General features: G+C 42.0%; 1 protein-coding gene across 2 annotated transcripts in view; it reads left to right on the plus strand.

Moving 5' to 3' along the window:
- The window catches only part of LOC134359313 (branched-chain-amino-acid aminotransferase, cytosolic-like), a 125608-nt gene that overhangs the window by 43481 nt on the left and 59707 nt on the right, over positions 1-22420 (plus strand). For both annotated transcript variants that reach the window (XM_063072322.1, XM_063072323.1), the window contains exons 3-4: positions 12152-12352; positions 20913-21023. In XM_063072322.1, coding sequence (XP_062928392.1) covers positions 12152-12352; positions 20913-21023 — 312 coding nt within the window. The remainder of the gene's footprint in view (positions 1-12151; positions 12353-20912; positions 21024-22420) is intronic.

Below are 22420 nucleotides of genomic sequence, written 5' to 3' on the forward strand. Positions count from 1 at the left end.
CAAATAACTGCTCAATGAACAACACTTGGTTCAAGAGGAACTTGGGAAATGGGCATGGTGAGGAAGTGACTCGCTCATGGCTGGTCTATTTCCCTTCCAAAAAGTCTACATTTTGTATCAGTTGTGTTCTCTATTCCCGGTCAGACCATCAATCCTCATTGGAGCAGGAAAGTGGATTCAACCAGTGGAAAGTACCTGAAAGGATTAGTGTTCATGAAAATGCCAAGAATCATCAGGAATGCTTCACACGGTAGAAAGAAATGGAAAGAAATTTAGCTGGAGACAGAGGAGTTATTGATGCGGTATTTCAGTCACAGATTGAGAAGGAAAATAAGAAGTGGCGTGATATCTTGACGAGAATCCTTCACTGCATAAAATTCCTTGCAAATCAGAACCTGGCTTTGCCAGGACAGGGAGTCACTTCAGCTAAACGATGACTCCAATGTGGGAAATTTCCTTGGATTACTGAAACTACTGGCCATATTTGACCCTGTCATAAAAGAACACCTCACTCATTTGGAAAGTCATCCTGGATCCACATCTTATCTTTCACTGGGTGTCCAGAGTGAATTCATTTACATAATGACATCCACTGTTCACCAGAGTTTACTGAGAAGCATTCGTAAAGCCAAGTACTATTGTCTCATGTTCGACTTGACTCCTGATCAGTCACACCGTGAGCAGATGTCAGAAGTAGTGAGATATGCGGAAGTTGATTTTGAGAGGAAGACAGTCCGTGTTAGAGAGTCCTTCCTTGGTTTTATCCAGATAAACCAGAAGGATGCTGAGAGTTTGGTTGAAAACACCTTGAAACAGCTAGAGAAGGACAAAATGGAGCTACAAGATTGTCGGTCACAGTGCTATGACAACGCTGCTGTGATGGCTGGACACAGAAGTGGTGTTCATCAAAGAATAAGTGAGAAAAACAACCTGGCAGTGTTTGTGAATTGCAATAATCACTCTTTCAACTTGGTGGGTGTACAGCAGCCAAGCAGGATACAATGATGGTCACATTTTTTGGAACCATCGAAGCTCTCTATGTGTTTTTCTCTCATTCAACACAGCACTGGGAAAAACTCAAAAACGCCGTGCCTGTGGTTGTTAAGTCGGAGTTTGAAACCAGGTGGGGTGCGAGGACAGAAGCAGTGAAGCCCATCAACAAGTACCTTGAGGAGATACTTCAAGTTCTCCAGGACATGATAGACAATGAAAACGAGACCAGTGAAACAGGAAGTGTCGCAAGACTGGGACCCCAGTTGTTTACAATATATATTAATGACTTGGATGAGGGAATTAAATGCAGCATCTCCAAGTTTGCGGATGACACGAAGCTGGGTGGCAGTGTTAGCAGTGAGGAGGATGCTAAGAGGATGCAGGGTGACTTGGATAGGTTGGGTGAGTGGGCAAACTCATGGCAGATGCAATTTAATGTGGATAAATGTGAAGTTATCCACTTTGGTGGCAAAAATAGGAAAACAGATTATTATCTGAATGGTGGCCGATTAGGAAAAGGGGAGGTGCAACGAGACCTGGGTGTCATTATACACCAGTCATTGAAAGTGGGCATGCAGGTACAGCAGGCGGTGAAAAGGGTGAATGGTATGCTGGCATTTATAGCGAGAGGATTCGAGTACAGGAGCAGGGAAGTACTACTGCAGTTGTACAAGGCCTTGGTGAGACCACACCTGGAGTATTGTGTGCAGTTTTGGTCCCCTAATCTGAGGAAAGACATCTTTGCCATAGAGGGAGTACAAAGAAGGTTCACCAGATTGATTCCTGGGATGGCAGGACTTTCATATGAAGAAAGACTGGATGAACTGGGCTTGTACTCGTTGGAATTTAGAAGATTGAGGGGGGATCTGATTGAAACGTATAAGATCCTAAAGGGATTGGACAGGCTAGATGCAGGAAGATTGTTCCCGATGTTGGGCAAGTCCAGAACGAGGGGTCACAGTTTGAGGATAGAGGGGAAGCCTTTTAGGACCGAGATTAGGAAAAACTTCTTCACACAGAGAGTGGTGAATCTGTGGAATTCTCTGCCACAGCAAACTGTTGAGGCCAGTTCATTGGCTATGTTTAAGAGGGAGTTAGATATGGCCCTTGTGGCTACGGGGGTCAGGGGGTATGGAGGGAAGGCTGGGGCGGGGTTCTGAGTTGGATGATCAGCCATGATCATAATAAATGGCGGTGCAGGCTCGAAGGGCCGAATGGCCTACTCCTGCACCTATTTTCTATGTTTCTATGTTTCTAAGGCAGCTGTACAACCGCATGTTGAGTTACAATTTTCTGACTTTGCTAGGATCTTGGAACAAAGTACTCATTCGCATTGACTGTATTCAAAAGAGGCTGCAGGATCCTAGCATGAACTTCCACGATGCTGCCTTGGATTTGAAAGCCCTCCGAGATCATTTTTATGATGAAAGAGAAGTGTTGGTCAGTGAGTCACTCGAAGAAGGAGTTGGTCTCTGTCAAGAATGGAATATTGAAGTTGAAAGATGTCAGAGACGAAAGAAACGAATGGCTGATGAGAACTCGAGAGATGTTGGGTTAACAGCTAAGGAGGAAATGGAAAGAGGCATGAAGGGATCACTCGGCTGTCTTCACAGAGAAATGGACGAAAGGTTCGCTCGTTTGCACGACACTGACGCTGAGTTTGGGTTCCTTCTCGATGTTGAGGGACTGTGTTACGGTGCTGACAGTAACGACCTAAAGAAGAAAGGTGAAAATTTGGCCGAATTGTACAGCTCTGATGTTGATGGACAGCAGCTATATGAAGAAATGTTGGATTGCAGAATGTTGCTATCAAGGTGGGTCAACATGAAAATATCAAGACCTGAAGAGCTTCTTGAATTCATTGTTCAGTATGGAGTTGAGAGCGTCTTCCCCAATCTTTGCATTGCTATTCAGATAATGCTAACTATCGCAGTTTCCATCGCCAGCTGTGAGAGATCACTCGTCAAGTTAAAACTAATACTTTCGTATCTGAGAGCCTCCATGGGTCAAGGCAGACTCTGTGATCTTGCTCTGCTGAGTGTAGAAAGAGAAGAAACTGAATAAACTGACTTTGATCACATCATAGACCAATTTGCATCAGTGAAAGCAAGGAAGGTGCAGTTATAATTTTCATGTAGTGCCATAATTTGTTACTTAAAAGATTAACGAACTTGACTTGTATTTTTGAGCTGATATTATGGTAAAATTATCTGAAAGATGGGTGTCAGATGTTTGGACTGGGGCGCAATTTCAGTGCTTGCCATAGGCGCTATTTTCCGTAAATACGCCCCTGATGATCCTACACGAATCCTATTTACCTGTGTTAGATCCCTAGGCTTGTGATTCAGACTGATTTAGGAAGAGCTTGTTTCTCTCAGCCATCAGATTTGTGAATGTCCATAAACTACCTCACCAGCTTAGCTCTCTTTTTGCTCTACTTACTTATTTTATAATATATTTCTTATTGTAATTTATAGCGTATTTACGTATTGCACTGTACTGCTGCCACACAATGTATTTCATGACATATTGTATATCAGTGGCAATAAAACTGAATCTGATTCTGAAATAATTGTTGAAATGCTTCTTAAAAATCTTGATATTGCCTGTGTCCACTACCCATTTCAGGATCCAATTCCCCCTCAGATCCCCTCTAAATCTCCTATTTCCTTATGTCCTCTTGTCTGAGTGACTTCCACCAAGGGGAAAAAGATATTACTATCTATCCTCCCCATCATGTTGTTAAGCTCTGTCAGAACACCCTCAGCTGGGATTTGCCTGGTGGCCACTGATGGAATAACAGCTCTCTGCTGCTGCTCCTAACTTACTTACTTTTGTCTCCAACCTTTTGAAATACTACTATTAGACGGGTTATTATATTACTATGACTACCAAAGCAGCTCTGGAAGCTATTATGGGCTCAATTCAAAAGCTTACTGAGGAGTTTCAACAGTTCAGAAAAGAAGCGTCGGTGGATTCACAACAAATCAGCTCTGAAATTAAACAAATAGGTACGAAATTAGATGATATTCAAGCAACTCTAACCGAGCATGATAAGAAGATAAAGGAACATGAAGAGGTTATTACTATACTGGACAAGGGAATGGATGATTTGCAACAGCTGTATGAAAAACTAACCAAGTCCAACAAAATACCAAGACGGAAGTTTATTGATTTGGAAAACAGAAGTAGGAGAAACAACTTACGAATCTTGGGACTTAAACAGCTAAAGGAAGCAGGTAATCCTAAAGAATTCTTTGCAAACCTTTTGATGGAATTATTCCCTGATATTATTAAGTCTCTGCCTTTGATTGATCGTGCTCACAGATCACCTATCTACGGGTCGACTTCAAAATCAAAACCAAGGTCAGTCATTATATGTTTCCATGAATTTCAGATAAAGGACCGTCTGATTCTTGATGCCCGTGGAAAACGTGTGACTGACTACCAAGGTCAGAAGATTCGTATTGTTGAAAATTCTTCATCAGAAGTTATGGCAGAACATGTTAAGTTTAAAAAAAGTTATAGCGGAGCTGTACAGTCAAAATTTTAAGCTTTCTCTTCGTTTTTCAGCTCGACTGAGAATCACAATGGAAGGTGGATCAGTTAAGTGGTTTTGTACAAAGGAGCAGGAGCAAGAATTCTTAGACCTCAAAAAATTGACTGTATACATATTTTGAATAGTGTTACGTAAACGGCAACAATGAATATCAATCGAGACAGGTTATATAAAAACAACCAAACATTCATTAAACACGTATAAACGATAAGGAAAAAAACAAAGGAAAACTTTAACCGGAGGTTAACAGATATGCAGCTGTTCACCAACTCCACTCGGCTTTGGTTTTTAAAGCGTTAAATGCGGAAACAGCTCTTAAAGCGATACAGTTAGATATAGTTCTTAAAGCGATAACTTCGAAAGTCCAGCAGATGTACACGTTCAATTGGGAGAGACTTCTCTGGAGAAGGATTTCTTCATAGGCGCACCTTTACTGCTGGTTCTGTCCACAGGATTCACGATGCTGAAAATAAACAGTTTAAATCGACTGACCTTAAATTCCTTTAGAGAGAGAGAGAGCACCTTTTTGCATGAACTCCTTGCTCGTTCTGGCAAGAGTTATCTTGATGCAGGTACTCCTCCAACGAAGACTCAATAAGGTTGATTCTTTATTAAACTGCTAAACGATGCCGACTTCTCTCGATCCTTCGATAAATTCTTCACTCTCCCTTCAACTGTTGGAATTGAGTAAATTGGCACATCCAGCCGCAAATTTCCAGTCCAAATAATATGGAACCTTTCAACAGAATGCACAACTGGTTTAAATATGAAACTGCGTCACAAAAACAAACGCAACAGAAACGGAGGCACAGCACGTTCTACCTGGAAATCTACAAACTTAAAAACCAACTGCGTCACCTGGGTCAACCCTTATATAGTCACGGGGCACATGTCATCACGTGACCTCACATTGGCAGGAAAATCACATCAAGTGACCTCCAAAAGACCATTACAGCATTCTCACCAAAAAAAACAGATCTCCTTGAGCATGTAACAATAGATTAAAAATCTTGCAAAAACAGAAGTACTATATGTTTTAAAAAATGACTGTTTCCTATTTTTCAGTATGAATAGTTGCTCTCTCTGTTTGATAAACCTGTCTTTTTACTGTATATTATTTAGTCTTGGTTGGAACAGTAAATAACCTTGAATTCTTTGGAGTGGCTCCAACAGGCTTTCTAAGGGGATGTTTTCAGTGGGGGTAGATAGCGGTTGTTCTTTGACCAATTTTCTCTCTTTGGGAGGAGGGAGGGGGATGGGGAATTTTTTTTCTTGAAGCTGATGTGGGAATCTAGTCAATTCTGTTGCTTAGCTAATATATCTCAAGGTTTATTATTTGGGTTTAATATATATTTCTCTGATTGCTACTTTAACCTTTCTTATAAATAGTTTTAAAATGGATCAAAGTATTAATTTACTTAGTTTTAACATGAAAGGGCTAAATCACCCTGTGAAAAGAAATAAGATTTTTGCCTATATTATAAAACTTAAGGTACCAATTGTTTTTCTTCAAGAAGCCCATGTGCATAAGTGTGACAATTCATGCCTTTTTAATCGATGGAGCGGATCTCATTTTCATTCCTTGTTTCAGGCCAAAGCCAGAGGGGTTTTGATCCTTATAGATAATGAAGTTCCCTTTATTCAACATAAAGTAATTTCTGATACTAATAGGTATTTAGTTATAGTATCAGGGAAACTAACTAACAAACTATTGATATTTGCCAATGTGTATGCTCCAAATATAGATGACCCAGGTTTCTTTGAGCGTTTTTTTTTTTCATTTTTGCCAGATCTAAGTCTGTACTCATTGGTGATGGGTGGAGACTTTAATTGTTGCTTAGATCCAGCTTTAGATCATTCATCTTCTAAATTAGTGATACCAAATAAATCAGTTGTGTTCATTAAATCTTTTTAAATGAAATGTGGTATTGTTGATGCTTGGCATTTTTTCCATCCAATAGACAAGGAATATTCATTTTTCTCCTATGTCCATCATACATATTCCAGGATTGATTTTTTTTATTGATAGCCAAATGATTCCATCAGTTCGATCCTGTGAATATAAAGAGATTGCGGTCTCAGATCATGCTCCTGTGCTCCTATCTTTAAATCTCCCTGGCCTTCTTCAAACAAATAGGTTTTGGCGATTTCATCTAACTTTGTTATCTGATAAAGATTTTTTAAAGTTTATGGAGAGACAAATTACTTTTTTTCTGAAGAGAATATGTTAGAGGAGACTTCTAGTCTTATCAGATGGGATGCCTTTAAGGCATATATTAGAGGACAAATTATTTCTTATACTGCAAGGATTAAGAAAAAAGCTAATAAAGAGAGAAGTGAATTAGCTAATCAGCTGAAACAATTAGACCAAGAGTATGCCTTGGCTCCAAAACCTGCCTTATATGAAAGAGGTGTTGAAACTAAAACTAAATATGATCTCCTTTTAACCTATCCAATTGAAACCCAACTCCTAAAAGTCAAATTAAAACACTCCATGATATCGGAATGTGTGGTATCCCTAGATGCTGAGAAAGCTTTCGACAGAGTTGAATGGAATTATTTATTTAAAACTTTAGAAAAATTCAATTTTGGACCCGTTTTCATTCAATGGATTAAATTACTTTATTTAGCTCCTTCTGCTAGGGTTATCACTAATTCTCACAACGCCAAACCATTTCAGCTTCAACGTGGCACTAGACAAGGTTGTCCGTTGAGCCCTTTGCTTTTTGATCTGGCCTTAGAACCTTTAGCCATTGCCTTTCGAGAATCTAATGATATCACTGGTATTTTAAGGAGAGACACTATTCACAAAGTCTCGCTGTACGCTAATGATCTGCTGCTACTTATTTCTGATGTTGAGACTTTGTTACCCCATGTGCTTTCTTTACTCTCCTGTTTTAGCCAGTTCTCAGGTTATAAATTAAACATACATAAAAGTTACCTTTTCCCTTTGAATAATTTGATACCAACAAATTCTAACCTTCCTTTTAAAATTGTAAGAAACCAATTTACCTACTTAGGTGTAACAATCACTAAAAACTATAAGTGTCTATTTAAAGAAAATTTTCTTACCCTATTGAATCACGTAAAAAAGGATACTATCAAATTGGTTCGCCTCTTTCGTTATTACTGATTGGCCGAATTAATTCTATCAAAATGAATATATTACCTAAATTATATATCTTTTTCAGGCATTGCCTGTTTTTATCCCTAAATCTTTTCTTGATTCTCTTGACTCTATTGTATCTTCTTATATATGGAAGAATAAGCGTTCTAGATTAAATAAAATTCATCTTCAGAAAGATAAAAAGAATAGAGCATTAGCCTTACCAAACCTCAGATTTTATTATTGGGCAGTTAATATACGTAATCTTACATTTTGGATCTATTACATTAATTGTGAGGATTGCCCGAGTGGGTTTCTTTAGAATCTAACTCTGTTAATAAATTTTCTATTATCTCTCTTCTTGGATCCTCACTTCCTTTGTCTCTCAGTAAGTTAACTGATAATCTGGTGCTTAAACACACTATGAGAATTTGGATACAATTCTGAAAATACTTTGGCTTATTGAGATTTTCTCTTTCGAGTCCCATTTTTTCTAATTTTTTTTTAAACCCTCTATGATTGATGTGGTTTTTAAAGAATGGGATAGATTAGGTAGTAAATACTTTCAGGACTTGTTTGTGGAGGGAAGTCTCTTTTCGTTTGAGCAGCTGTCAACTAAGTATAGTTTACCCAAAACTCATTTTTTCCGATACCTACAAGTAAGAGATTTTTTACGGTCTCAAATAAGTACATTTCCTAAAAGTCCTGATAACAATCTACAATTTGTAGGTTTTAATTTGAAACCTTTTTATAATGGATCTGTATCTAATATTTATAATATGCTGTTGGGAATGAGAAGTATTCCTTTAGATAAAATTAAAAATCTTTGGAAACAAGATTTACAGACTTCAATTTCTGAGAAAACTTGGAATCAAATTTTTAAATTGATTAACACTTCATCGTTATGTGCCCGCCACTCCCTCCTACAATTTAGGGCCCATATGACCAAGGATAAGTTGTTTCGTTTTTATTTAGATATATCTCCGTATTGTGATAAATGTAATAATGGAGAAGCTTCACTCATTCATATGTTTTGGACGTGCACGAGACTTGGGAAAATATTGGAAAGAAGTATTTCAAACTTTTTTGATACTTTTCAAAGTCAACTTTAAGCCTAATCCTTTGACCGCTTTATTTGGTATTGTTGGAGGAAAGGATATTATTTTGGAGTCAGCTGACTTGCATATTTTGGCTTTTATGTCTCTTACGGCCAGAAGGACGCTCTTGCTTCAATGGAAAGATGTGGCCCCTCCTTAACGCTCAATGGTTACGTGATGTGGTCATGTTTAAATTTAGAGAAGATTCGATGTTCAATCTCTGAACCAAGCCAAGATTTTCAAACATTGTGGGGAACTTTTTTGAATTATTTTCAAAACCTTTAATTTGGTGTTAAAGCACAGATGACGACTAATAATTTTTTTTTTCTTTACCAAGCTTTGGTCTTGGTAGTGGGTTAGATTTTTTTGGTATAACAAAATTACTATATTTCAATGTTATGAATTAATTAATCTATATGAATATAGGGTAAGGAGTATTTATATGTGATTTAGTATAATATAGTGATATATATATTTTTTGCTTGCACTCTGTATTCTTATATGTAAAATTAATAATAAGAATATTGGAAGGAGAACACCCTCAGCCCCTTCTGCTTCGGGGCAAACAAACCCAGTCTACCTAGTCTCCATGGTTACTGGGGCAGGAATGAGTCAATTGGGCCTATTCCTCACAAGAGGGGAGAGTCCAAACACAAAGTAGGGGACCACACCCCCTCTCTACATTCCCCCTCGCATCCATGGGGGTTTTGTGTGCATCTGTACCATGGAGAGAGCTCTTTAGTTCTGACTCACTTCTCAGCAGACAACATGGCAACGACACAACGTGGGAACCACAGTAGCACAGCATTTAGTGCGAAGCTATTACAGCTCGGGACATCAGAGTTCGGAGTTCGGTTCCAATGTCAGCTGTAAGGAGTCGGTACGTCCTCTGCTTGGAATGCGTGGGTTTCCTCCAGCTGCTCTGGTTTTCTCCCACAGTCCAAAGAGGCAGATGTACCGGTTAGTAGGTTAATTTGTCATTGTAAATTGTCCCGTGATTAGGCGATGGTTAAATCGGGGTTGTTGAGCAATGTGACTCTAAGGATGGGAAGGGCCCATTCTGCACTGTATCTCAATAAATAAACAATCAAATAAACCGCTACCCTACTGTGCCGCCCCGAAGGGCCGAAGAGCCTACTGTGCTGAACTGTTCAATGCTCGAAAGGTTGTTAGTAAAGTAAATAAATTTATTCATTATGAAATGACATACATGTCATCATATACAACCCTGAGATTCATTTCCTTGCAGGCATTTATGTAGAACAAAGAAATACAATAGAATCAATGAAAAAATACACACAAACAAGACTGACAAACAACCAATGTGCAAAAGAAGACAAACTGTGCAAATACAAAAAAAAAATCAATAAGTGATACTGAAAACATGAGTTCTCACATTTTGCATGCCACTGTTGCCAAGGACACATTGGATAGTGTCGAGAGAGAGAGAATTCAAAAGCGTGTGTGGGCAGTTGACACATTTTGTGTACCACAGTTCCTGAGAAGACATTGGATTGTGCATGATTAGACAGTTGGTAAGATCCAATAAAAAGAAGTTAGGTTTAAGCAGAACAGACATTTTGGGAGCAGCCATTGTGTGAGTGAGACAGTGTAAGAGTGGGAGCTGAGGCTTTAGCTCATTGAGGCTTCTGCAAGGAGAGGCATAGGCCATAGTTAGATTTTAGTTTGTTCTTTATTCTTTCTTTCTTATTTCATACTTAGAGTAGTGGGGATGCCAGGCAGGATAGTGAAATGTACCTTTTGTGAGATGTAGGAAGGCAGGGAGATCTCCAATGTTCTGATGACTGTACCTGCAATAAGTGCATCCAGCTGCAGCTTCTAATAGACTGTGTTAAAGAGTCGGAGCTGGAACTGGATGAACTCTGGATCATTTGGGAGGCTGAGGGGTTGATAGACAGGACATACAGGGAGGTAGTTACACCCAAGGTGCAGACGCAGGTGACCATCAGGTGGGGGCAGAAGGGATAGGTGACTACCGCAGGGTACCCCGTGGCCATTCCCCTCAGCAACAGGTATACTGCTTTGGATACTATTGGGGGAGGGGTGACCTAGCAGAGGAAATTCACAGCAGTCAGATCTCTGGCACTGAATTTGGCTCTGTGGCTCAGAAATGAAGGGCAGAGAAGAGGCAAGCTGTAGTGAAGAGAATTTGTTTGTTAGGGGACCAGAAAGGAGGCTCTGTGGATGAGAACAAAGTTTCTCTATGGCATGTGCCTTTCTGGATGTGAGGGTCAGGGACATCTCAGATTGTGTCCACAGCATTCTCAAGTGAGCAGTGGAAAGGTTTGCTAGTGCTGCACGGGGTGGTTTAAACCAGAGTTGCAGGGGGATGGAAACCAGAGCACCAGACCAGGTAGTGGAGTGGTCAGAGAGAAAGATGTTGTTAAGCCCACATGCAAAGTCAGGAATCAAAAACTTGAGCATGGTGGGACTAATGTTCTGACTTACGTATATTTCAGTGCAAGCAGTATTATAGGAAAGGAGGATGAGCTTAGGGCATGGATCAACACGTTGAATTATGACATTGTAGCCATTAGTGAGACTTGGTTGCCGGAGATGCAGGACTGGCAGCTCAATGTTCCAGGGTTCTGTTGTTTTAGACATGACAGAGTGGGAGGGACTAAAGGAGAAGTGGTGACATTACTAGCTAGGGAAAATGTCATGGCAGTTCTCAGACAGGACAGACTGGAGAGCTCATCTAGTGAGGTTTTTTGGGTAGAATTGAGGACTAAGAAGGGTATGATCACATTATTGGGATTATACTATAGACCACCCAAAAGTCTGTGGGATTTAGAGGAGCAAATTTGTAGAGACATCACAGACTGTTGCAAGAAACATAGAGTTGTGATAGGAGGTGATTTTAACTTTCCACATATTGGCTGGGAATCCCATACTGTAAGAGGGCTGGATGGGAAAGAGTTTGTCAAATATGTTCAGGAAAGCTTCCTTAATCAGTGCACAGAAGTCCCAACTAGAGAGAGTGTGATACTAGATCTCCTATTAGGGAATGAGACAGGGCAGGTGACAGGAGTTTATGAAAGGGAACACTGTATCTCGCCATTATAACCATTAGTTTCAAGGTAATTATGGAAAAAAGATACGTCTAGATCTGGGGTTAAGATTCTAAATTGGAGGAAGGCCAATTCTGATGGTATCAGAAGGAATCTGGCAAATGTAATGTAGATTGGGACAGGTTATTTACCTTGTAAGACAAAGAAGTGCATAACAAATATAGGCAGGTTGGAACAAATAAGGGACTTGAGGAGTACAGGAAATGCCTGTTTCTATACTATAAATTCAATGCAACATTTCACATCCAAACTTTCAGAATAATTGGAGCTGAATTTACTTCTTTCCCAACTTTGTGCTTTTCAGGCCTCAGACCTTGACATCGAAATGGCTAAAACTTTAGCAGAGAAACCAGATGTTAACCACCTGGCTTTTGGCACGGTGTTCACTGATCACATGCTTGTGATTCACTGGACATTATCTGGAGGCTGGGAGAGACCACGGATTCAACCCATGCAGAACTTCTCGCTGCACCCTGCGTTATCGGCCCTCCAGTATTCCGTGCAGGTAAGCTGGCGGAGAGGAATTTGGCTTTGGTTGGTTCAAATAGAGTGCACAAGTATGGTGAGGTACCGTTACAATGAAAGACTGGCTTGAAGCATCACCACAGGCAGGTAGATACAGACACACAGAAAACATAAATTATCCAAGACAATGAGGAAAAGGACCGTGCAAAATAAGTTATTAATGCAAAAGCCACAATCAGAGATAAATTCAAGGTAGCGCAAGAAGTGGTCCACAGTGTTCTGTTGCTGAAGTACTGTAGGATAGGGTTAAGCAGGTCAGTTCAAGAACCTGTTGTTTGCAGGAAAGTAACTGTTCCTGAACCTGGAGGTGCGAGACCTCAAGCTTCTCTACATCCTGCCCAATGGCAGCAGCAAGAAGAGGACATGACCCAAATAGTGAGCTTTCTTGATGATTGATGCCACCTTCTTGACGCAGCACCTCCTGCAGATACTGTCAGTGGTGGGGTGGGTGGTGCCTGTGACGAACTGGGCTTTGTGTGCGTTGCCCACTAATCTCTGCAGTCTCTTCTGTTCCTGCGAGTTGGAATTGCCATACTAGGCAATGGTGCAACCAGTCAGGATAGTTTCAACAGTGCATCTGTCGAAGTTTGTTAGAGGACCTGGGACCTCACTGTTCAGTTGATAACACTCTTTGTCCCTGAATGAGAAAGTGGTAGTTTGCATCACTGAGGGGACATTATCCAGTCTAACAATACAAGGTAATACTGAGAGAGCCAGCAATGCTGTTGTTCAGGTGAGACATTAAACTGAGGCATCATTGGACCCACTGAGGTGTTTGAAAATGATTCCTTGGCAGATTAGATAACTGAGCAGATCGCTTAGTCATATCACTGCTGCTTGTGGGGTCTTGCTGCATATAAAGTGAATCACTGACGGTTGTAGATATGCTTGGAGACAAGTGACCATCTCTGACTATTAATCTCACACTTATACCGATTCTGCATGATTCTTCCCAAACTCCAGTCAACTGCCCCCTACATTCGACCCCTCTCCTGTACGCTAGTGACAATCTCTGGTATGTGGTTGCACGTCTGTGGGATGTGGGAGAGATCCGGGGTATTCTCGGAAGCCCACCTGGTCGTGGGGAGAGCATGCAGACTCCACATAGAGAGCACCAGAGGTCAGGATCTAACCTGGGTTTCTGGCTTCAAGAAGCAGTTGCTAGCTGCTCCACTTTCCCCTCCCTACCCCCCCACAAATGTCTTCTCTTGGGTAACTGTTCCTTTGAACTTCGTAACTACCCCTATGAAAATACACACCCAGCTTGTCAGCATCATACAGTAGAGAGCAAAAAGACTAAATAAACTCATCTAAATGCTGGATCCGTCCTTGGCTACAACCCAGACTCTTTTGAGTTAGTGGTGGAGAGGAGGTCATGAAACAAATTGCTAACCATTATGGACAATCAGGCACATCCTCTCCATGACCTGCTGAATAAGCAGTGGACCACCCTTTCGAACAGGCTCATTCAGCTCCGCTGTCACATGAATCGTTACAGAAAATCATTCCTCCCAAATGCAATAAGCAAGTACAGCAGTTCATCTCTGTGCGACAGGAGAACACACATCATAGTACAGTGTTCTCTGTTTTATTATTTCGTACATTATTAATGTACAGTATTGCACATTGGTAAATTATTGTTTATATTATTATTCTATACTTTATTAGTATGGGCACGTGGCCAAGTGGTTAAGGCATTGGACTAGCGACCTGAAGGTCATGAGTTCAAGCCCCAGCTGAGGGAACGTGTTGTGTCCTTGAGCAAGGCACTTAATCACACATTGCTCTGCGACGACACCGGTGCCCAGCTGTACGGGTCCTAATGCCCTTCCCTTGGACAACATTGGTGTCGTGGAGAGGGGAGACTTGCAGCATGGGCAACTGCTGGTCTTCCATACAACCTTGCCCAGGCCTGCGCCCTGGAGGGTGAAGACTTTCCAGGCACAGATCCATGGTCTCGCAAGACTAACGGATGCCTAAAAAATACTTTATTGTTAGTATTATTATTGTATTTATTATTTTAATGTATTATTATTGCTAAGTGTGTTTTTAAATGTTGCTGTTGTAACAAAATAATTTCACACTCGGGATCAATAAGGTACTTATTATTATTATTATTTGGAGAGAAACCGATTCTCTTCAAGGCAAGTGGCACATGCAGGTTCCATTAATATTTTGGGATTGGAGCATTACGGGTGTTTAGACCATCACAGGCGTTAGACATAGGAGCAGAATTAGATCAAACCTGCTCTGGCCTTTCATCGTGATTGATTTATTTTCCCATTCTCCTGCCTTCTCTCCGCAACCTTTGACACTGTAACCAGTCCTGGAACGGTGCTGCTAAGCAGCCTTCTGGAACCACTGCATTCCTGGTGAATGAGCTCTCACGGTGATCTCGGTGCTCGAGTTCCAGCAGTTAGACCCAGCGACAGTGAAGGACTGGTGAGAGACTTGCATGTCTGTGACTTGGAGGGGAACTGTCAGGTGCTGGCGCTCCTCTTCACCCACTGCCAGGGTAACAATGAGATGGATGGGTGCTTTGTATTGGTGCAGGGTGATTATAAGTGATGGGATTTCAGATCCCTCAGCTACTCCCCTCTAAGGCTACGTCCACACTAGACCGGATAATTTTGAAAATGCCGGTTTCGTGTGAAAATGATAGGCGTCCACACCAGGCGTTTTTGAAAATATCTCTGTCCACATTAAAACGGGTATTTGGGCGAATCTCCTCCTACTGGGCATGCGCAGGACACATCTACAGAAAAGAAGAAAAGAAGTGGAGAGGAAACTGTATACTTGGTGCACGTTTGTCCGGTTACAGACTACAAAGCCTTAAAAGGAAATTGCCAAAGGACGGACAGCTGTTGGCTCTTGCGCAGGAGGACTTAAAACTAAAAAAACAAATACTGGAGCGTATGGAGGCAACCGACAGGGAGTTCACAGACAGTATGATCCGGCTGATGATGAACATGGAAAAACTGACTAACTCTGTTGCAGAAGGATTTGCAATGATGAGGAATATGATGGCTCCCCCCCCCAGTACTTTTCACCACCACAATACCAGCTTCCCAGCCACTACAATAGCTACACATACGGACACACAGACCCCACTCCCACAGAGGAGTCACCCTGGGAACATTTCCTACAGCCATAGTCTCTTCACCGATGAAAGGGACGACAGGGTTTTTAAAAACTCCAGTTACCTGTACACACTACACCGCCCAACTGGCGTTTTCAGATTTAAACACTCTGGAGAGCGTGTTAGAAAAGCTCTGTTTTCGGGGGAGGAAAACACGGTTTCAGTGTGGATGGAGGGTCAAAACGAAGAGAAAAAGCTTTGGTTACAGATTTATCCGGTCTAGTGTGGTTTAATTCATCCTGAGCCAGTCAGCAGATGGTTTAAAAAACATTTTGCATCATTTAGGGCTTTGAATCTAGGAGCTAGGACACTATGTTGCTGTGATAAGACTGAACTTGGAGAATCATGTACAGTTTTGGTCACCAATTATAGAAAAGCGGTGGTCAGACTGAAGAGTGTGCCGAGATTTACAAGGATGTTGCCAAGACTAGGGGCAGTGAGTTATAGCGAGGGGTTGACCAGGTATGGTCTTTATTCCTTGGAACATAGCAGGATGAGAGGCAACTGTTTAAAATTACGAGAGGCACAGATAAAGTGAATGATAACACGGCAGGGGGCAGAGGTTTAGAAGGGGACTGCTGAGTAACAGTTTCACGCAGAGTTTGGTGAGCATAAGGAATGAGCTGCCGGAGTGTTTGAAGCAGTACAGCAGTATCATTTAAAAAGCACTTGGATAGGCACATGGAGGGGCAGGGCTTGAAAGGATAGGAGCCAAATGCAGGACCTTGAATTAGCTGGGTGGGCACTGTGGTCAGCATGAACCAGTTGGGCTGAAGAGCCTGCATTCCTGCTGTATTGCTATAAGGCTCTACGACTCGAAATGGATTACTGGGCAGTTGTGCAGGCAAATTCTTGATCTCTGCACTCACACACGAGGATTTGATATACTGTGCTTACTGCATCCTCTAGTGGTTGTTAGCAGGTAGAACAAGGGTGCTGCTCTCCTGAAAGAAAGGATTGGTATTGAAGCAGGGCTTTTCACAACCTTGCGATCTCCCGAAGCAGCCTGTAAACTGTAGGCCTCGGCCTGTTGTGCTGTTGATAGGGTGGCAGCCAGACTCTACACGGCAAGACACCACAGCATATCCGAGCCGATGGTTAACTCGCTTCCAGCAATCAGGGAAAAATCGGAAATCAAAATCAGGTGAATTCTCACTGACATGAAAATTGTTGATTTGTGACAGCAGTAAAGTACAAGACATAAAATTACTGCGAGTTACAAAAATAAACTAGTAAGTCGTGCAAGATTGGAAGAGTGCGGTGGTGTTCATGGACCGGTCAGAAATCTGATGGCAGAGGGGAAGAAGCTGTAGCTAAAATGTGAAGTGTGGCTCTTCATATCACATGAACACCCGTCGATCTGTTCAGACCATCGGTCTTCTCTTCGTACTACAGCACGTCATACGTCATCTCCCCTGGTATATACATCAGGATTCTGTCCATCGATTTCAGTGCATCCTTCAACTTCCGGGCACTTCCAGTAAGGTGGTGGCATATTGGATCGCAGTGGCTTCTATGGGGACAACTGAAGATGTTGTGGTCTTTTTCAAATGTATTTGTTACGATTCCAAGACACTGCTGGATATTAGGAGCTTAAAGTACCGCAGGTCTACCCCGTCATTGAGTTGCTCTTTTGCCTGGTACAGACAGAGCTGGACTAGGTTTGGTTCATGCTGCTTGCTGCCTGTGTCAGAGAGGCATCAGAGGGGTCGGTGCGTGAAGATGGTGTGCAAACTTAACAGCGAGTGATGGTCTTAGCCGCTTTTCTTGTGATTGTAACACCCTTTTGGACGTCATTAATGTGGAATGCTGCAAGTCCGATTCAAGCCGCAGTGCCACCTGTTTACAGCCGCCCATGAGAGATGTGCCAAAGTTGGTGCGCTTCACTGGAGGCGGTGTGGTGCGGCATGCAGTCTGGAGTTTATGGTCACCCCAGTATTCGATCGGTAGAAAAATGATTCGGCACAGCCAAGAAGGGCCAAAAGGCCTGTTTCTGTGCTGTAATGTTCTATAGTTCTATGTGCCTTGTGATGGTACTGTGTTTTACAGCTTGGCCCCGGCGTGACTCTGTTTCATTTGTCTGTATTCACGGGTGTTCATGTATGGTTGATTGACAATCAAACTTGAACTTGATCTTGATTCCATCAGTCCTGAGCTTCTGCAACAGAAACTCCCCAAAGCTAACGTACCAGGTCCCATCAGCAGTAACTTCCTCTCCGACAGGAGGCAGTGTGTGAGACTAGCATACCTTCACATCCTGCTTAGTCAGGGCAGTGTCTGCCACAGGGGTGTTTCCTATTTTCTCCATATTGTGTTTCCAGTGACTCATCAGATAAACCGGTAAAGTGTGCGGATGACCATTGGACCGATCACCAGAGGCGGAAGGAAGTAAGTTAGCTGGTGTCCTGGTGCAACAACTTGGGGTTGAATGCTCCCAAAACTGTGGAGATGCATATCGACTTAAGGAGAAATGTGTCTCCTTCCCATCCAACATTCAGGTTCCTGGGCATGTTTACTACACAGGACCTCGTGGGAGAACCGTATCACCATCATGAACAAAAATGCTCAGCAGAGGATGCACTTCTTGTGGCATTTTCTAAAATTCCACCTTTCCCAGAACATCTTAGTTCAATTCTACAGTGCCATCACAGAGAGCATCCTCACATCAGCCATTACTGTCTGGTTTAGTGCTGCGTTTTCTCACAGTATTTGAAAATTACAGCAAAAGGTCAGGTCAACAGAAAAGGTCACTGGCTGTAGTCTACCATCACTGCGGGGCTTGTATGAGTCCAGGACAAAGAAGCCGGCAGGAAAATCATTGCTGACGCTACCTACCCAGCAAACTTCCTCTTTTAGAAGTTCCCTTCTGGAAAGTGTTACAGGGCTATTAAAACAAAAACCTCACACTATCTTAAAAGTTCCATCCCCAGGTGGTTAATCTGTTCAGCCATTCTACGTATCCCCACACCCACCCTCTGTATGTATTACCTAAGGCACTGCACTGCACTGTAAACACTACAAACAACTTTTTATAGAAAGGAACCTGGCGCTTCCCTGGTGTATATGATCAATAAACTCTTCTTGGGCTTCCAGCTGGATACAGATACTGATTTTAACCGATATTTCAATGACAAACTCTGCATCTTCATCAAGGATGATGCCTGAGCATGTCTAGTCCGATGATATTTATATCCCTGTAGTCCGTCCCTCCTGATTGGTTAGTCCTCATCCGATCAGTTTCTGCTGTCCCACTTTGTTTACAATCAAATTCCAGTTCTTACTTAGAGCGAGACCTTCTTCTTTGTTGAAATTATTTCCCTCTACTTTTATTTCAATGCCTTCCTTCTCCATGCGGTCCTAAAAGCCATTGGCATGGCACAATAGTTTTGTGCTGTCGAAATAAATCCTGTGGGCATTGCCAATGAAGAAATATAATGACTAAAACAACCAATGAGCAAAATTCAAACTGCAAATACAAAAGAACAAATGATAATAATAAATAAATAAATAAATAAATAATCCTGGGAACATGAGTTGTAGAGTCCTTAAAAGTGAGTGCATAGGTTGTAGAATCCGTTCAGTGTTGAGGTGAGTGAAATTGTCCACACTGGGTCAGTAGCCTGATGTTGGGAGGGTAATAACTGTCCCTGAACTTGGTGGTGTGGGACCTAAGGTTCCTTTACCTCTTTTCTGATGGCAGCAGCGACAAGAGAGAATGGCTTGGATCTTGGGGGTCCTTGATAATGGATGCTGCTTTCTTATGGCAGCTCTCCTTGTAGATGTACTCAATGGTAGGGAGAGCTTTTCCTGTGATGGACTGGGCTGTATCCACTACTTTTTGTAGGCTTCTCCATTCTTTAGCATTGGTGTCTCCATACCAGGCCATGATCCATACCAAGACATTCTGCACTGTGCACCTATAGAACTTTGTTACAGTTTTAGATGACATGCCAAATCTATGCAAACTTCTAAGGAAATAAAGGTGCTGCCGTGCTTTCTTTGCAATAGTACTTACATGCTAGTCCCAGGACAGGTCCTCTATGATAACCCCAAGGAATTTAAAGTTACTGACCCTCTTCATCTCTGAGACCTTAATAAACACTAGCTCAAGTGGCTCACATATGCTGCTTTAAATTGGTAAATGGGTTGGTTACTGTTAACTAATTAACTTAGAATGAGGATAGGTTATAGAGAAATGTGGGGGAATGCAATTAGGTTTCCTCTGTGGACCAGTTAATATTTGGTAGGACAATAGCCTCTTTCAACATTGTAAGAGAATGTGAATTATGTGAACAGATGTAAAAACTGCTTTTCTTAAACAATTGTGCCCATAATTGTGTGGCTGACAATCAACACTGGTGCACCTCAGGGGTGTGTGCTTAGCCCACTGCTCTACTCTCTCTACACCCATGACTGTGTGGCTAGGCATAGCTCAAATACTATCTATAAATTTGCTGATGATACAACCATTGTTGGTAGAATCTCAGATGGAGACAAAAGGGCATACAGGAGCGAGATATACCAGCTAGTGGAGTGGTGTAACAGCAACAACCTGGCACTCAATGTCAGTAAGACGAAAGAGCTGATTGTGGACTTCAGGAAGGGTAAGACTCAGGAACACATACCAATCCTCATGAAAGGATTAGAATTGGAGAGAGTGAGCAGTTTCGAGTTCCTGGGTGTCAAGATCTCTGAGGATCTAACCTGGTCCCAACATATCGATACAGTAATAAAGAAGGCAAGACAGCGACTATACTTCATTAGGAGTTTGAAGAGATTTGGTATGTCAACAATACGCTCAAAAACTTCTGTAGATGTACCGTGGAGAGCATTCTGACAGGCTGCATCACTGTCTGGTATGGTGGGGCTACTGCACAGGACCAAAAGAAGCTGCAGAAGGTTGTAAATCTAGTAGGCTCCATCTTGGGTATGAGCCTACAAAGTACCCAGGACATCTTCAAGGAGCGGTGTCTCAGAAAGGCAGCGTTCATTATTAAAGACCTCCAGCACCCAGGGCATGCCCATTTTTCACTGTTAACATCAGGTAGGAGGTACAGAGGCCTGAAGGCACTCACTCAGTGATTCAAGAACAGCTTCTTCCCCTCTGCCATCCGATTCCTAAATAGACATTGAACCTGTGAACACTACCTCACTTTTTTAATATATATTATTTCTGTTTTATTGCACAAGTTTTAATCTATTCAATATATGTATACTGCAATTGATTTATTTGTTTATTTATTATTATTTTTTCCTCTTCTTCTATATTATGTATTGCATTGAACTGTTGCTGCTAAGTTAACAAATTTCACGACACATTGCCGATGATAATAAACCTGATTCTGATTCTGAAAATTTTCCATTGATCGGATTCTTATTTGATTGGGTGTCTTCCCCGCAGGTGTTTGAAGGTCTGAAGGCATTCCGAGGGGTGGACAACAAGATTCGGCTTTTCCGACCCATGATGAACATGGACCGGATGCTGAAATCAGCCGTTAGGGCTGCTCTTCCGGTGAGTACTGACAAGTGGGTGTGTTGCTATTCACCTCTACCAGTTGATTCTTTCAGATTGTAACAACTCCTAATAATTCTGTGAAATTTCTCTGGTTCCACAATGCCAGTTCTAGAGATTGAGCAAATTTGCTAATTGGTGCAAGTTGGACCATCACACAGTTATAGACCAATGCAGCAGAATTACAGGCCCACCACCCCAATCAACCCCTGTTGACATTGGTGCCCACCCAACTAGTCCCAGTTTGTAAGCCACACCTGTGCAATTTCCAATCCAAGTGCTTTTTAAATGATACTATTGTAGCTGCCTCAACCAATTCCTCTGGCAGCTGATTCCATACTCACCGCCTGCCTCTCAGATCCCTTTTAAATCCCCTCTAACCCCAAGTCTACACTCCCCCCCACCCCCAGTTTTGAACTCCCCTACCCTGGGGAAAGACTGTTAACATCCATCTTATCTGTGCCTCTGATAATCATAAACATTTCTATAAGGTTTCTTCTCATTCTCCTTTGTTGCAAGGAATGAAGTCCTAGCCCTGCCAACTCAGGCCCTCAAGTCCTGGCAACAGCCTTGTAAGTCTTTTCTGTACTTTCCACTTTAACCATATCTTTCTTATATCAGGGTTACCAAAGCGGTACAGAATACTCCAAGTGGGGTTTCATCAGTGTCTGTGTTTAACTGCAACATAATGTCCCAACCCCCATACTCAATGCCCTGAAAGATGAAGGCTAACATGCTAAATGGCTTCACCACCCAGTCTGCATGTGATGCCGCTTTCAATGAACTATATACTTGTGCTCCTCAGTCCATCTACTCCATTTCACTCTTTAATGCCCTACCATTTGTAGTGTAAGTTCTACACGAGCTTCACTTTCCAAAACGCATCACTTCACACTTGCCCGTATTGAAATCCATTTGCCACCTCTTAGTCCACGATGTTGTGCTGAACTAAAGCTATTGACGCCTAATACCTTCTGCCTGTACACGGTCCATGTACCCACATTCTTTACATGTTCAGGCACCTATCTAATAGCTTCTTAAATACCCCTCGTATTTGCATCCTCCACCATCCTGGCAGTGCATTCCAGGCACCTACCACTCTTTATGTTAAAAAGCTTGCCCTGCACATCTCCTTTGAACCTAATCCCTCTCATCTTAAATATGCCCTGTAGCATTAGATGTTTTGACCCCGGGAAAAATATACTGCTGCCTGCTCTATCTACGCCTCTCCTAATTTTAAAATCACTATCAGAACTCCATAAGACCATAAGAAATAGAGCAAAATTAGGCTGTTTTGCCCAGCAAGTCTGTTCTGCTGTTCCATCACTGCTGATTTATTATCCCTCTCAAACCTATTCTCCTGCCTTCTCCCCATAATCTTTGACACCCATACTAAT

This window comes from Mobula hypostoma, chromosome 20, assembly GCF_963921235.1.
Source record: "Mobula hypostoma chromosome 20, sMobHyp1.1, whole genome shotgun sequence".
Classification (NCBI taxonomy): Eukaryota; Metazoa; Chordata; class Chondrichthyes; order Myliobatiformes; family Myliobatidae; genus Mobula; species Mobula hypostoma.